This window comes from Lissotriton vulgaris, chromosome 5 (genome assembly GCF_964263255.1).
Source record: "Lissotriton vulgaris chromosome 5, aLisVul1.2, whole genome shotgun sequence".
Classification (NCBI taxonomy): Eukaryota; Metazoa; Chordata; class Amphibia; order Caudata; family Salamandridae; genus Lissotriton; species Lissotriton vulgaris.
The window spans coordinates 1149131317-1149149303 of record NC_141693.1 but is presented as its reverse complement, the minus strand read 5'-3'; the positions used below and the strand labels follow the sequence as shown (position 1 = coordinate 1149149303).

The 17987-nt window shown below is 42.7% G+C and overlaps 1 protein-coding gene across 4 annotated transcripts in view; it reads right to left on the bottom strand.

The window, feature by feature from the left end:
- LOC147712123 (pancreatic triacylglycerol lipase-like) overlaps positions 1-17987 on the bottom strand; it is a 201179-nt gene that overhangs the window by 92633 nt on the left and 90559 nt on the right. For all 4 annotated transcript variants that reach the window (XM_086922907.1, XM_086922905.1, XM_086922908.1 and 1 more), the window contains exon 6: positions 11444-11552. In XM_086922907.1, coding sequence (XP_086779033.1) covers positions 11444-11552 — 109 coding nt within the window. The remainder of the gene's footprint in view (positions 1-11443; positions 11553-17987) is intronic.

The window sequence follows — 17987 nt, the reverse complement described above, 5'->3', positions numbered from 1 at the left end:
GGAGACAGGAATTTTCATCACACTGACGGAATTCATACCAAGGCGACACTAGAGGGGGGATCAGAGGCCCGCCGCGATTGATAAGGCCAGGCACAAAATAAATAGGGATATGTGAACGTTCTGCAGAGATGAAAGGTCAGGGCGAGTGGAACATCCGAAGTCACAGTATGACGTACCAGACTTTTTCAGAGGGGATGGGGTGCACTTATCCAAGTATGGGAAAGAGCTATATTTGATTCAAATCAAGGAGGCACTTGAGAAAACGTTGCATGGAAGCGAAGGTAGGTGTAGATCCTGGGGTGAAGGGCAGAAAAATGGGGTGCAGGGGATAGGCTTTTTCTGAGTGGTCGTTAAAAGCTTCAGTTGCTATGGCAGATATACATTAAGATGAGGGTTGTAAACATAGGGGAATCAGGGCAATTGGGAGAGGGTGGTAAGAAAGTTAAACATGGAGAAAACAACAAATTACAGAGTTAAGAGGCAGGATACTTGGACAGCTAGATGGTAATAGATGTAGGTATACATGTTATAGATGTAAATGTTAACAGTTCAATGCCAGGGTAGGATTTACATTTGCAAGGTAAAGATTTTAAGGGGCGGGGTACTTAGAGGTTGGGGGTAGGAGTAAGGAGTAGTAGGTGAGTTAATTTATTGTGAGGTATAGTTTTGTGAGCCAAAAGCTTAGGGTTTTTATGATATGTGATGTGCACTTGTCTTTAATAAAGCAGCCTTTTTTACACTATATCCTTGTATAAGGTCTGTGGAGTGTGACATTTACTGTTTTAAAAACGGATATTAAGCTTTCCCGAAGGAGATAGGGTCACATGGAAAAGCATACAGTCCTTTCTTCTTTTCTTTTCTTTTCCTTTCTTTTTTTTTTGCTTTTGTGTACCATAAACAACACACACATTCTGGACTGACTGCTCATTTGACTTTCTGAGCCTTGGTAAGCAGCCACAATCAGTGTAGCCCAAATCAGCAAGGCAGGTCAAAAAGAGGTTGGTTGGTGGGCTTTTGTCAAAGCGCTTCACAAATTGGAGTCATCTAGCCTCTTCTCCTTGATCTAAAAAGTAATTGGCAGGTAATGTAGGCAACTCTTCTTTTTCATAATCTGCAAGGTTACAGTCATGGAAATCTAGATTCACTTACCTTAATATTACATTTGATTTTTAGGTCGAGCCTAGACAGTGCAGCTGTCAGGTGATCTGTTGTATGCACATTGTGGGGTATGACACAGCCCACCGGTTTGGATTGGCTTATGTCTGTGTCCTTCAAAAAGCATAGTATGCACTTGGCTTATGGTTGGTGCATACCCCACCTTTTTTCCCCGAAGGTAACTCCCATGGAATACTGGCTCGGGAATGAGCAGCAACGCACATGCTGCTTGCATACCTGTATCTTCTTATATAACTGTTTACTTTAGTGGACTACGCTACTGTAGTCTGCGGTATGCAGAGCCGTGCTTCATAGCGCGGGGCAGGTCGGGATACTCAAAATGTTCTGGGTGTGGTCTGTGATGGTTTCAGAAATTAAACGAAACATTTCTCGCCCACAATCAGACCATAAGTACGGAATGAAGGGCGAGCTTGGCAGCCACCTTGTGTAGTTAGTAAAAACCTCAGTTTTAAAGGAGCTGCATTAAGCGGTAATAAATGCTTTGAACACGCTCAGACTAATAGCTGCATGCCATTCAACAGCCTAAACACAGGGAATGGCAGGGAGGCAGGCACATATTTGTGTGTTTTGGGAGGTGAATTCTCTAAATAATCAGTGGGCAGTTGGTTCACCTAGATAAGATTATTTCACCTTCCATTTCTTTTGTTTAGAACTGACACATTTGTTTGCATTGCTTCTGTTTTCTGAATTTCATATTTCTATTGTGATTTTCTAGCCTCTTCCTGGGAGCTGCAGGGACTGCTTTATAGGGAAACATCGTTTACATCGCATTCAATACATCGCATGCCATTACAACACGGTTGTTACAACGACTGCGTTGTTACAATGCTAACCATTAAAAGGCAAGTCGTTACAACAACTTGCTGTAGAGGGCAGAAGGTGTTGGATTTTAAATCCAACACCTTACCTACTGTTGCACAGACTTGAGTTGGAATAGTAAATTATACTATTCCAACATCCAGTGCCCCGTACAGCAAGTTGTTGTAACGACTTTCGTTGTAATGATATGCGATGTACTAACGTGTTCATTGTAACAACCGCGTTGTAATGGCATGCAATGTATTGCATGCGTTGTAACGTGGCCTATTCGCTTTATGACCTCTGACCTCTAAAGTGTATCTCACATTCTCTGAATGGCCAGAGACCATGTATGTGACCAGGAAACGAAGAGAAGGAGAGTCAAGAGAATTAGCCTTAACATTCATTGCCCTTTCTCATGTTTTTCTAGTGAAAACCATTTGCATGTGACTCTGATTACACAATGTGCATGTGTGTTTAGTTTTGTGAAATGTTTCCAAGTAGTGGATTCTGGTGTGGTGTAGTCGCATTGCCTCTCAAACTGAAACGGCAACTTGCCTGGTGAGAGTTCATGAGTTTTGTGCTAATATGGCCCAACGGCCAGAGCAGCCGACTTTGAAGCTGGGGAACCAGGTTCGAGTCTCGGTAGCGATGCTAACATCCTGTGATTCTGGCAATCCCTTAATCTCCCAGTGTCTACAAAAATAAATGTGTCCTTGTGTAATATAACTGGTGTTCATATAAAGCCCTCCAGGACATTGGTCAAGTTCACGCTATATAAAAACTGCAAAAAAAAAACGCTCACCTTCGTTGTAATCCTGATTTAACCAGAGTGTGTGATCTTTGGCTGATCACTTCATTTAATGAATAAAGAGGTAGGGCATTTTCACCCACATTACTTTTTGGTGGTCTCGGAAGAGAGTACCATGAATAAGTGACCAGGGACTCACAGCTGCCCCTTCACCCGTTTTACCCTCCTAAGCATCTGTCATCCACCCTGTTGCCAGGGAGAGTTCGGGAACCAAAGCACAGTTTTGCATGTTTGCTAAAAATATAAAGGTCATAGGAAAAGCACTTTTCAGCAGAGATGCAGTGCATTTAATGGCATAGCACTAGCATTTCCCAGTGACAGTGCTCTACTTGTTAAATGGGCGAGTACCAACATTTCTCAGCAGTGATTATTTTATTACAAATGGAAGAATAACATTAATTTCAATTAGGGCTGCTTTATTCTTAGGCCATTATTAAGCTTATGATGAAGGGGGCTCCCCGAGAGGCAACACTGCTGTGCTATACTACGAGTGGTTGGTGATTCTGGACCTGAAATTACTGAGCGACTCAGTGCTTAATTTGAGTTAGTATTTGCTGGCGCTCAGCACCAAGACATAATTCTCAACACCAGTATTTTTGACAGTTCAACACCTGAGTGTTTGATAATTCAAAATATACTACACGTTAATAGTGACTGCCACCCATGCAATTCTCATAGCTTTGGGTGGCCTGGGGAGGTCTGAATTCTCACACTTGAACCAGTGTGATTAGCAGTTGTATTAGTACTAGCTTTGGCAGTGCTGACAGGGGCAATAAGGGGTGAAAGCTGCAGTAGCCTCCTAAGAAAGGCCTGGAACTTTTTTTTTTACAAACTAAACATTGCTGAGGGTGAAAAGTCTGGACCCGGTTCTACCAGTCTGGTCAGTCCAGACTTTTTACCCTCAGCAATGCTGGTCTGTACCCTATAAGACCATGGTGGAAGAGAGGCAAGGGCTGCAGCCATCAACATCTTTGGCGGAGGTGGGAGAGAAGACAATACTCTAATGCCTCATCCTCCGCTTGGCCCATACCATATATACTTGCAAACATTTCCCCAGGGGCCAAAAAGTATGGTCTGTCGCATGTCGAAGGCTGCATTGTGAAGGTCCGGTGAGATAAGGTGGGTGTTGGGGGAAGCGAAGCATGTGCATGGTGTGGACAACAAACTGAGCCTTCAAGTGCTTTCTGTCTGCCACCCACACTCTGACCTCATGCACCAAGAATGAAAGAGAGCATTACCTTTTGATATAAATAGTGAGATACTTATCTAGTGGCTGAATTCCACCATGTGAAACCAGAAATCCTAGGATTAATCCTGGCATCCTTGCTTGACCAAACGGTATGCCCGTTTTAGCAGTTGTATTATTTCACTTTACCTTCCTTTCTTTAATTACCTCATGTGAGAGCACCTTGAATTGCATGAATTTAGGATGTGTGTCATACAAAACCTTTCCTAGCCTGTGATTTAATAAACTATAATCTTGTCCCAGGTATAATAACAATTTAGAGGGTGCTTCTAACAAATGACATGCCTCTCGATTCACTAATGACATTGTTGTTAGGATGTGGGTGGCATACACATTACAAAGTTCATGTTTTAAAATTATCACTTCTAATAAATACCTTATTATGAAGTGTTATAATCTAAGGTGTTAATGAAAACACTTTTTAGGTCGAGCCTAAACAGAGCTTATGCTGGTGATCTGTTGTATGTGCTTTGTGGGGTCTGACTCCTCCTTTAATTAGGATGGGCATTTGTGTGTGTTATTTGAAAACGGAAGTATGCTAATGGCTGATGGTTGGTGCATGTCCCACCTTTCCTTACAAATTAACTCTGATGAAGTATTGCTGCGGGAGCGAGCAGGGATGTGCACACAGTCCCTAGTATGAGATTCCAACTTACAGGAATGCAAGTGCAGTTTGGCTCTTTATTACTGCCGATCGCAGTCTCACTCTTGCCGCTCTTCGTGAAATGAGTGGCACCAGGTATATTTTATTAGACACTTCGACCGCTGGCTGTCTTGGAGAAGATATTGCACTCGACTGGTGTGCCTCCCATATGCGAACACCAGGCTTGACGTATTTATTGTAGTTCGGCATTGGCAGTAAGCGCTTTCGTCTTGAGCCGTAGGCCATTGTGCCGAGAGAGAGAGCAGCTAGGGAAAGGGTATAAATGCATCTAGAAAACCGGACACGGTTCAAATTTAATATGATTTCAAAGTTCACAGTCCACTAGACTCCATTTGAGTTTACATATCTATAGACATTGAGGAATCGTCTAGTTTGGATTATTGGCTCGTTGAAGAGTGTGATACCCCTTCAAAATGAAAAAATATATTCATAATATGCATTGGAAGAGGAAAATGTTTAGGTATTTAGCCTGCAAGATGTCAAAAGAAGAGCCTGACTTAGTTCCTTCTAGAGACTTTGAATTTAGCAGGCAGCTAGAACTTGACCTTGATACAGGGGAGACAAGCAAGGGGATATTAAGGTAAAGGACAGTGAGGAGTGCAAATGTGAGCAAAGATTTCTCCTATTTTGCACTTTATATACAGTCATGCCAATGTGGTGTAGAGCATTTCAGAAGGACGAATGGTAAAATCCACTGCAAAGAGAGGCAACATTCTCTATCTACTCTGGCAGCACTGTGTTTAAGGTTCAGGGCATTACCTGTCCAGAGGTAGCCATTCTTGGCTAAATACACATGGTTGGTCCAGCAGTTGAAGTCATTGTCATATTTCTTTTTGAAAGGGATTGCAGTGAAGCCCTCTGCACCTATTAGTTAAACTGGACTTTTCAGCACAAACAAGTAGCTTCCTTATTTACCCTGAATTTCCCCATCCCAGCAGGAGATGCTTGGTGTGTGCCATATGATGCACACAGTGATGAAGCAGTACCAACCAATGGGCATGCCGGGGGAGTAAAGCAGATCCAGTGCAAGCAGGAAAGACAAAGGTAAATCCCAAGAAAAGTATCCCTCACATTCCCCACTATCATTTATGTCCAGAAGCAGAGACTAGGATATGCCCTGCCATTGCTGCTCTGCTGAAACAAGGAATTCTAGTGTTGTGAGTGTTTAGAACACTCCTATTTTGCTCATTCAAAAAAACTGGCAAAGAAGCATGTTGTTTTTGTCTGTGCAAACAATACTGCTATATTGCCAACCTGTCCTGTCACACTTAAACCTGCCATCATTCTTTCATGTATACAAGCACCCACTACATAATTCTCTGTTGTAAACTTTTTTCTCTATCCAGATATATCCTGAAAGTCAATACCCCTTTGCCTCCACATTTTTAGGAGACAAATCACGTGGTGTAGATTACCACAAAGATATAGGGGATCACCTTCTATTGTCTAACAGGCTCTAAAGGATCTGATCTCCCTTGTCTTTCTGGGAGGATCTACACTGGATCAACATGTTGATGACTTGTTAGTTGCTTCTAGTTTAGAAAACCAATGCAAGTTTGACTCTTTGAGTCTACTCACTGAATTAGATAAGAAGGGGCACAAGGCTTCTAAAAACAAACTACAATTTTGCTTACCGCATGTTTGATAACTAGGCCATAACATCAATCAATCAGGGATTTGTGAAGTGCCCTACTCACCTGTGAGGGTCTCAAGGGAATGGGGGGACGGAGATCGTACAGCAACATCTACAGGTCTGGAGGCCCTTCCTGAAGGCAAGCCGAGTGGAGGAACACCTGGCGCTGAGCGGGAGTTCGTTCCAGGTCTTTGCCGCGTTGTAGGAGTAGGATCTTCCACCTGTTCTGGCTCTGCGGATGTGAGGTGTTTTGGCTAGGGCGTGGTCGGCAGAGCAGAGGCTTCTCTTGGATGTATAGATAAAGACTCTTTCATTGAGGTACTAGGGCCTGGTGTCATGGAGGGATTAGTAGGCGTGAGTGAGTAGCTTGAAGGTCACTCTCTTCTCGACGAGGAGACAGTTGAGGTCTCGTAGGTGCTGGGTGATGTGGCCCTGTCGTGGGAATACAAGGATGAGTCCGGCGGTGATGTTCCGTTATGGTAGGGAGTTTTCGAAGCAGGGATTTGTTCATTCCAGCGTAGAGGGCATTTCCATAGTCCAGTATGCTGTTTATGAGTGCGTGGGTGACTGTCTTTCTGGATTGGGGGTGGGATCCCTTTGAAGGTCTTGCAGAGCATGCAGAGGGTGTTGAAGCATGTGGAGGAGACAGTGTTGATCTGTCAGGTCATGCTGAGAGATTAGTTAAGTATGATGCTGAGGTTGTGGGTGTGGTCTGTGGGTGTGGGGGGATGCTGAGGGCAATGCACCACCAGGTATTGTCCCATGCGGAGGGGGTGGGTCCGAAGATGAGGACTTCTGTCTTGTCCGAGTTGAGCTTCAGGCAGCTGCTGCTCATCCAGGAGGCAATTCCTTTAATTCCTTCCAGGAACCTAAGCCTGGTGGTGTCGGGTTCCTTGGTGAGGGAGAGGATGAGCAGAGTGTCATCGGCATAGGATTCTATACTGAGTCCATGCTGTCTGAAGATGTTGGCGAGGGGGGCCATGTGGATGTTGAAGAGCGTGGGGCTGAGAGGCGATCCTTGGCGTACTCCACAACTGATCTCTGTGGGTTCAGAGAGGAAGGGCAGGAGTCTGATTCTTTGGGTTCGGCCGGTGATAAAGGAGCGGATCCAGTCAAGGGGGTTCCCTGTATGCCGGCGTCGTGAAGTCTGGTGGTGAGTGTGAGGTGGGACACAGTGGTGAAGGCTGTTTAGAGGTCTAGTAGGATGAGGGCAGCCATTTGGCCCTGGTCGAAGAGTGTGCAGATATCATCTGTGGTAGCTTGGAGGGCTGTCTCCGTGCTGCGGAATCCAGACTGGGAGGAGTTGAGGATGGAGTTGGCTTCGATAAAGTTCGTGAGCTGGAGCTTGACAATCGTCTCCGTTACTTTCACTGAGAAGGGTAGGGGAGAGATGGACCTGTAGTCTCAGTGGGATAGCAACACTTATCTGCAGACAAAATTAAGACTATCCGTAAGCTGCCCTGCACCGTTACCATCTCCCATGTATGCACTCTTACGAAGATGATGGGCTATTGCTGACAGTGGGTTTAGATTTATGCTGTCAAACTATTGCAAGATTTTGCACAAAAAGGTACCATTTGATAGCACACCTAATACAAATCCATAGAGATCATTCAAAAAGATTGTTGTGAAGGTGGAAGAGGTTCCTACTCCCTGGATTCAGCTGGATGAGATGACCTGGCTTGACCGCATACTGATCATCTTTGATTGTATTTCTTGATTGAGGTCTTTAGATCGAGCACGGAAAAATCTTAACTAATTAAATTGTACATCTTTCTTTGTCCTGGACATTTGCTACAGCCAGCAGCAGGTGTGTCAGCTAGTGGACTGCATCTTTTTGCAAGGACAATGTTTTCACCCTGATGTAATCTGTTTTGGAGAGAACTTTCATGTGGTTCCTGCTGTATCCACTGTTGTTTCTCAACTTCCAGATGAGTGTTTTTAACAAGCTATAAAAAGGTAATTTGTAAGAATGCAATGAGCCCTGTCAGTTACCTCAGAGGCTGCAGAGCAATGGAGTAAGCCTTTGCATGTCTATTTCCATGTCTTTAACCCCTTCGCTGCGGCGGCTATTCCGCCGCAGCGCTAAGGGGGCGGAGGGGCAGCGCGGCGCGCCCACGCTGGTGTCGGAACCGCTCCGTCACCAGCTGCGGTCGCGCTGTGCTCATGACGGAGCGGTTCCGTCACGGCCTCGCCCGCCTAATGGAACGTTCAACGCAGGCGTGGAATCCGTGCGTGCTGCGCAGGCGTGCCGAGCGGGGCGTGACGGAACCGCTTTGTCATCAGCACAGCGCGACCGCGGCTGATGACGGAGCGGTTCCGTCACCAGCAGGGGAGGGGTTAAGTTATGTTGTAACCAAGTAGGGGAAAGAGTCAAGTTCATCCAGCATGGTAGCTGGGTGCATTTCATGGTCTTAAGATGGAGTTCATGTTTATGGTCAGGCTTTTCAGTGATCTTATAATTGACTCCTCCTAAAATATGTTTCCAGTGCGGAAAAGGCTCCTTGATAGCCAGGACTATACATGTCATGGATGGTATAGTTCTTCACAGTTTCTGGAAAGCTTTAAGAATAGTAAGCTACCAGATGCAGTTCATCCCTCTCCGGATTTTATTGAGATAATTCAGCTTAAATTGCACTTAAGAAAGCATCTGTTCCAACTTCGAAGTAAAGAAGTTACATTGGATGTCTTAAAATTGGTGCAGATGTATAGGTGTCCTTAAATTGTTGAAAGACGTGTTCCTGTTTCTCACCCAAGAGAATTTTGCTCCCGTATTTGTTAATTGAACAACGCATTGACCATTCGCAGAGTTGACCATTTCAGAACTGCTTTTACTGTCGTTATGATGTATTCTGATACCTTTTCTGGCAGTCTTCAAACCTAGGAAAGTAATGCTGGGAACCTCAAAATGCATATTTTTACATTGCATTGAGCGACTGCATTCGTAACCAGGTGGTCTGAGTAAATGAAGATGATAAGGTGTAGGGTAATCACTTTAATACCTAACCGATGTGAACTAAAATTGAAAGAGAGAAATTCTCTCTAGGCAAAGAAAGGACAAACTTAGTGATTGCCTGCTTGTGCAGGTGCCAACTTCTACATTATTCCACAAAAATAAGTTGTGTTAAGGGACATGCATAATCCTGTAGCATGCATAAACAGTATAGGTATAAAAGAAAGAGAGGGGCTCTTGATGACCCAACGGGAAATAGAGCACCAATATACTTAAAAGTAAAACAAAAGAGTTTTCCCGATGGGGTATATTGTTTCCTGCTCCTAAATCAGGACTCACACTTGACAACCATCACTCACACCATACATTATGTGGACCTGGAGAACACTTACCAAAAAGGAATATGCTCAAACAAAATCTATTTTTTTAAAAAGGTATACAATTTATTAAAAACTTAATTGCACAAGATAACTATAAAAATCAATTTAAAAACATATATAACGCAGGAATACACAAGTATGAACACAGTTTGAAACACAAATTAAAAACCACTTAATGTGGACGTGGAGAAAATTAATCTAGAAAGACACTCCTATCTGTCTTTTTCATTTCATTTCGGAACATAGTTTGGCAACAACAAGAGGAATATTATTCCTTTAGATTGAATTCATTGTTGGCAACGCCGAATATGACTTGTAGGTTTGCGTCGACGCGTTTCGGAAGCAACAACTGATAAAGGCTTCCTTCCTCAGGACAGTTTCTATTTTTATTCTCCACACATGAAGATGTCAGACCTAATGTATAAAGATACAATGCAGTGCAACTGTTACAACACCATATGAGTTCCTATGAAACAACCACATATTTTCACCTTGCTTTATCTATTGTTCGTTTACCCATAGGGTTGGTTTCCAAAGCATTTCATATAGTTATGAGTATGGACAATATATTCCTCCTAATGGAGGAATATATTGTCCATACTCATAACTATATGAAATGCTTTGGAAACCAACCCTATGGGTAAACGCTGGACAATATATTCCTCCTAATGGAGGAATATATTGTCCATACTCATAACTATATGAAATGCTTTGGAAACCAACCCTATGGGTAAACGAACAATAGATAAAGCAAGGTGAAAATATGTGGTTGTTTCATAGGAACTCATATGGTGTTGTAACAGTTGCACTGCATTGTATCTTTATACATTAGGTCTGACATCTTCATGTGTGGAGAATAAAAATAGAAACTGTCCTGAGGAAGGAAGCCTTTATCAGTTGTTGCTTCCGAAACGCGTCGACGCAAACCTACAAGTCATATTCGGCGTTGCCAACAATGAATTCAATCTAAAGGAATAATATTCCTCTTGTTGTTGCCAAACTATGTTCCGAAATGAAATGAAAAAGACAGATAGGAGTGTCTTTCTAGATTAATTTTCTCCACGTCCACATTAGGTGGTTTTTAATTTGTGTTTCAAACTGTGTTCATACTTGTGTATTCCTGCGTTATATATGTTTTTAAATTGATTTTTATAGTTATCTTGTGCAATTAAGTTTTTAATAAATTGTATAGCTTTTTAAAAAAATAGATTTTGTTTGAGCATATTCCTTTTTGGTAAGTGTTCTCCAGGTCCACATAATGTATGGTGTGAGTGATGGTTGTCAAGTGTGAGTCCTGATTTAGGAGCATGCATAAACAACTAGGACAGATCAATTGTTATATCCCAAACATATCTATGTATTACATAATACACTTTTTTTTTTAAAAAAAGTCCTTGTGATTCTAATACAGAAAGGAATAGGTCCTTATGTTTTTATGATGGAGCACTGGCATGAGATTCTAAGCCCGGAATTAAAGTGCAGGCTCAAAAAGCCTTAATAGCAGTCATTGTAACCTGTCTGCTGTAGTCACTTCTCAAAGTTCATATTCATTGATTATTTTCATCAACTTATCAAAAAGGTGACTACATATTCATCAAAACATTATGGAAGCACCTTTTTGATAAGTTACTGAAAAGTGAGACATGATTGGTAAAATGATCATGTGAGCATACATCACAATTTGTCAACACTGTAAATTAGTACATCCGCAAACAATGATGATGAAAATAATCAAGAGACAACATCCCTAACCTTTTCTACGTTTGAGGTCACACCACATACCTGTGATTCTTGCAATGCCCTTTATTCTCTTTCCTGTCTCCCCAGCACCGTGAGCCCCCATACTGTGCCCGATTATGTGCACGCTGGAAGGAGAATAGTCATAGTTCTTCTGTAGGGGTGAAAACAATTATTTATGAACATATAAACAAGAGAATACACGGGAAGGTCAGAAAAATATGGGACTAAAAAACGCATGCAACAAAATGTTACAACAGCTAAATTTTTCGATCATGCACAATCGAAACTTTTACATGGATTTGAAGGTTCAGTGACTGGAACAGCATAAGAAGTGTGCAAGTGTTTTTCGGGATGCATGGGACTATGCACCACAACGCTAATTTAAACATCTGCTGTTTTCAGTGGTGACATTGTTAAAAGAAAAGTAATTTTGTTCTACATAGAAACCATTTGGGCCAGGTAAATGTTTTTATAGAATACTTGTCTTATACTAAACCTGTTTTACTAAAATAAGTCTTCAAATTAAAATATAGTCAGCAGGCCCTATATTCCTCATACACCATTAAATGATTGATTGCAATAGAACCGCCATTTTTTTCAAGCCCATAGAGAAATGTGAGCAAAGGCTAATGAATAAGTTTACCAGCCAAGCCGATAATATTAATTTGTGTAACAAGCCCCCGTTTAATTTAATTGAGTAATTGAACTAACTAATGTATAATGAGTGTGAAAAAAAACACGGATGGGATATTGTTAGAAATTGCGTTTCTGGTTTGCAGAAGGATGCAACCTGACCAAGTAGGAACCAAAAACCTAGTCAGTAACACACTTTAAATTAACCTGAGCTCACCTCCCGGTAGCTTGGCACAGAACAGTCAGGCTTAACTTAAGAGACAAGGTGTGAAGTATTTCTGCAATACTTAAAACAGTAAAACAGTGCACACACTACACAAAAAGATACCACACTTGGATAGAAAAATAGAGTTTATTAAAACAAGACAAAAACGACAAATTCAATAGGTAGAACCGGAGTTATACATTTTTCAAGAATATCTGGAATTGTAGAGCTTCAAAGTTTAAACGCAAACTGAGGTGATCGGGTCGCATTTGACCAGGACAAATCAATAGTTCAGGCCACCGCGAGGGAGCGCAGGTCGTATACTGTGACCAAAACAACGCAGCATCACTATCATCTTAGACCGTGCCAGTCTGCCCATCAATGAGAGTGGCAGTGTGCTCCAAAAGGTCCCTCACAGCCTTAGCGAATCAACCACACTGTGCACATTAATGTGTAAAACCTGAGAATCCTCATCCGCCATCTGTACACCTATGTATCAGAAATACCCATTCTCCTAGCGTAGCCCGATACAAGGGAGTTGTTCCAAGGGCAGGGCAGCCAACCAGACCAGTGGAAAGAGCAGAGATTTATGTCTATTGAGTCACCTTCCAGATTAGCTATCAAAGTCCTCCATAAACCGTAGCAGCTTAGGTACTGATCTCAGGGCGAGGCAATATAAAAGAGGGTGAAGGATCAAAAAAGTGTATCATGCACAGCACATGACCTACTAGGGCAAAGACCATGTTTTTTTACAACCTTTATTTTTAATTTTTAACACAACTTCACAGGTGTACAGTACTGATCAGAGCAGGCTGGTGTACTTAAAGCAGGGTAACATGTTCAATTAGGCCCGTTCAAGTTATGGTATAGCAAAATATCAAGAGGCAATGACAGGTCATTCTACTCAGTCCATTTCCCCCCAGCTGTGCTCTCACTCATATCCAACTCATTCTGATCACTCACATTCGAGTCAGAATTCAGGAACGTATTTCTAAGCTCCCTCCACGAAAAGTGGCCCTTTCGCAGTTTTTTGTCTCTTTGACAGGTTTTCATATGGGCTTCTTCTGCCACTGTCCATTCATGCACATCCCTTAACCACATATCTATGTCTGGGATGCGCTTCCCAATCCACGTTATTGCGACTGTATGTCTAGCTAACAATATAAGCAGTTGCAAGAGTTTACAAACTATCTTACTTTTTTGAGCATATATCCCAGTAAGCCGGGCAGCCAACCAGACCAGTGGGAAGAACAGAGATTTATGTCTATTGAGATGCCATCCAGATTAGTTACCAAAGTCCTCCATAAGCTGCAGCAGCTTAGGTACTGCCTCGCAGGGTGAGGCAATATAAAAGAGGGTGTTGTCACGAGTATAGTGATATCACGTGCTGTGTCTCCCCTGACAGATGCCCCATTGCCCAAGGTCCCTCTGCACCCAATTCGCCAGTGGTTTGTCAGCTAGCACGAAGAGCAGCAGTGAGAGTGGGCAGCCCTGGCGCGTGCCCTGCTCCGGCAACCAAACCTCAGAATTACTCTGATGTACACAAACCCGGGTGGTTGGTGCAGTGTATAGGAGTTTGAACCAGCACAGAACCGAGGACCAAAGCCTACCAAGCGCAACACTTCCAGTAAGTACGCCCAATCAACAGTGTCAAAGGCTTTTTCGAGGTCTATGGACATCAGGGCTAGGTCCACATCTCTTTGTGCATGATATGATTTAACCACTGTATATTTATACCATTGTTACAACTGGGTATAAACCCACATTGGTCCTCATTAATCAGATGAGACATGTAAGGAGCCAGTCGTTTGCACAATATTATGATGTCTGGGTTAATCATAGTGAGAGTATAGGCATCGGGCTCCAAGTCATCCCCTCCTGGTTTTAAAGGCTTACATATCTCCCCCTCCCGCATGGTTGGGGCAAGGGTCTTCACTCATATGCTTACTCGTACACCTTGTGGAGGGTCATGGTCAGCCTTGCAGAATACACCTGATAAAATACTGATGGGAATCCACCCGCCCCCGGTGCCTACTTCCCAGAAAGCATCCATAACATTTCATGGACCTCCTCAACATTCACCTGTGCCTCAAACTCCGACAGCACCGCTGGCGAAAGGCATGTCAGTGACAGCCCCATAAAAACGGTGTGTACCAATATGCTCTGACTATTGGCTCTGCTGTGTATACTTTCTGCAGGTGTTGTCTGAACACTTCCAAAATTTCCCTCCTAGAGTGTACCCTGCCCCCTGATGCATCAGAGCAAAGACTATGGTTATCTCCAATATTGGAATAGGACCCTTTACTACAAATATGAATTTGGTTTGGCCTTCAATTACCTGATCCATTAAATAGCCTTCAACTGACACAAGTACAGAGGTAAGTGATTGGAGTCCTTCGACCCAAGTTTGTAAAAACCTGAAACCACACATTGGACATATTCATAAGTAAACTGAATGCATAGTAATACATTATTTTTGGGGGGGAGTTTTTATAGCACGAGCAAGACCCGAAGGTATCAGAGCACTTTACATGAGCACCAGTTGCGTTACAGACAGACGCATTCATTTTCCTGTTATATGTTCCTTAATGTAAACTGTGAAGTCTTATCGATAAGAGGAGTACACATAATTATTGTACAGAAAATGAAACCGTAGCATTACCATAGATGAACACTAGTAGATTTTTGATGAGAGGTAATTTAATAATGATAATATATGTTATACTTAGCACTCACCACCAAAGCGAGTGCTTCCATCCATTTCAGAAGGATAAAAGGCTCTCTTAAGCCACTAGGATGTCACCTGCTAGTAACACATGCAGATGGGTTGGTGTAGGATTTGCCAGAGTGATGGAATTGCTGTAAATCATGATTTACCAAACACTTGTTCTTCTGCCTATTTTAGGCATGAATAATGGCCAGGGTTCAGATGGCAGAGGGTAGGCTGGCTCTGCAATTTTAAACCCTTAATTGGCACGACAAAGCTCCTGTTTAGCGCTACATAATAGTTTTCCTTCCAGCATTTACTGTGTGTGACATTGTTGGCCAAGGCAGGAAAAAGAAAACAATGTCTAGTGTCCCCAAGTACAGGGGAAAACCTTTCTACATGTTAGGGAGATGCTTTTGTTTTGTTTTGCTTTTGCGGAGTTTCTTTCTGTGAAACAAAAATAAATGCTGTGTAGCCCGCCTGGCTGTACATTTATAATAATAGTGATCCTGCCTTGTTGGGGACAACCCTTTCTTCATAAATACTTTGCCAGAAGGTGGGGAACTAAAAAATATGGAGTGTGGTCTGCAGCAAGGCCACCTACTACCCCAGCAGGATGGCCTGCAGGCTTATGAATGACACCCTCAGGTAAATTAAAAGGATGAATAGTCTCCCACAAAACTCATATTACGAGTAATGCAACAACTTATATCCACTTCACCCAGAAATTAAGATAGGTATGTGTAAGCAATGGAGGCATTACGTGACATTTACATTTGATATGGGTACAAGTACAGGAAGGAGGGGAGCATATTAGAATGAGGGTCATAAGGGTTAGACCAATCATTCATGCAATATAACTTTTTAGGCAATGTTTAGGCTATCCTGTTATAGGTTTAAACCTATTACAACTGCTAAACCCCCACCGACAGGGAAACAGCCCTCATCCATGTAAACATGTAATCCCTGATAAACACCTGCACAGGCACAAACTAAAATTCCATTCAAAGAAAGGAAAGTTAGAGAGAATTAGTCTTTTTGTTCGATTCCTGAAGGAGCTCATACAATGTAACTTTGTTATACAAGGTATTAGCAAGAAATACTGGTCTAATATTATTCTGTTGTAGTTTTGTTGTTTAGAGATGTCTCTAAAATATTGTTTCTTTTCCATTGGTTCTTCCTGATTTGTCTGCTTGTATTAAAGATGTTGGGTTTAGAAGCATGTTTTACACATGATCTATTTATTTTTTACATCTTTAAGACTGCAGAAATATTATTGAAAATATTACAATCATATTGGATTTTTCAGCAGTGTTTAATACTTTCACGGATTGATGAAATGGCTGGCTCATAAGAATCGTCAGCAATATGTACTATCACATTCACCATCTGGCACAGAATGGGTAAAAACCCATTTATACATATTCCCCCTTTTCTAAGAAGTCAGTATTTCAGTATCGATAGCAGATGAACTACAAGACACTCCAGGCTTTAAACATTCAATGCAAGATTTAGTAACAGGTACCTGTGAAAAGAGTGCTGTACAAACCACATGGGATAGAGTTGAAAACATGACACAAGACTTTCCACAGACCATCAAAATGTATACCTTCAAGATGTCCCATTGTTTTGTTGATACCATCAACAAATCCTGGCTTTTATCCAACTGAACTTTTACTTCTGTTTTTTTAACGTATAGTTACAATGTTTTTTTTTTGTTTTTTTTTAAACCTTTATTGTTCAGATTCAGCAAACAGATACGGGCCCACAACCACCTGGCCGGCCGCGAAACATTTAATGCACAGTAGCAATCTATACGATAACCTAGTAGCATGGCAGTCCAAATAAGCAATCGATCAGAGATATACTGGACCCACTCGTACTACCAGGAGACAGGAGGAGTGAAGGTTAATTTTTAAATTTTTGTTGAGATTTTTATACTAAAGAAATAGAGGCAAGAGGAGTCACAGTCCGGTCAATCCCGCTACAACACAAGTATGCAATGTTCAGTAGGGGAGTCCCAAGAGGGAAAGCAATGCGACGGTATGACGAAATACACATCAGGATACTTGAGCACACAGTACGTCTCATGTCGATCAGAGCCCACCTCACAAAGAACCAAACTACAACCCAAAGACAGAAATAAGACAAGAAAAGAAGTCAGAAGAAGAAAAAAGGGCCCATAGAAATAAAATCGGACAAAAGGAAATCCCCCCCCCACCCTACACGCATACAGAGGCTACAGCCTACCACCCCCCCCTAGCAGTGTGCCTGTCTCCCAAAAAAGAATACCCGAAATATAGAAACAGAGAAAAGTAAGAAAGGAAAAAGGAAAGTCATATATAAAGAAAGGCGGAGGAGGAGCCCACTACCAGTCCCTCGGCGCCATCTTCCCACAGGTCAAGCAGTTACATAGTAGCCCAGGATATATTGTTCGATAAAAGGATCGTGATACAAGCATACAATGTGAAAAAGCGCAAAGTCAGCACACCGAACAGCCCAAAGTACCAACATGGTCCATATCCAATACGGTCCGCAACCGGGAAACCATCAGGCAACAACAAAGAACGTTCATCCCTGTCCCGTCTTCACTCTCCCCTCCCTGCCAACAAAGGTATCCCAGAAAGGTGCGGGCAGGAATCCAAAGGGGGCACATCGATTCCCGCACACTGCCGGAGCAAGGACACTGAGGGCAAACGGCCCAGTCAAGGAGTGCATAACCCCCCTAGGAGACTCCAAGATTAAACGGATGGGGAGAGTTTCGATGTCCTGTTCCTGTTGAAGCGAGTTCTGGGTGCCAAGGGGCGAGGCACGGGGAAAAGACTCATGTCTGAAACGCAGGCCAAGGGTCAGACACCGGTCCAGGCAGGTGTAGTCAATTCCAGAGGCAGCCCCGGGTATTGGAGTCTCAAGGCAATCACTATGATGTGGGGCCGCCATCATATGGTAGTCGGACCCGGGGGGAAGCGCAGCACTGTGGTCCGGCAAGTCCGCCATGTTTGAGCCCTCCGGTGTAAACAATATACTATCAACCTTGCCAA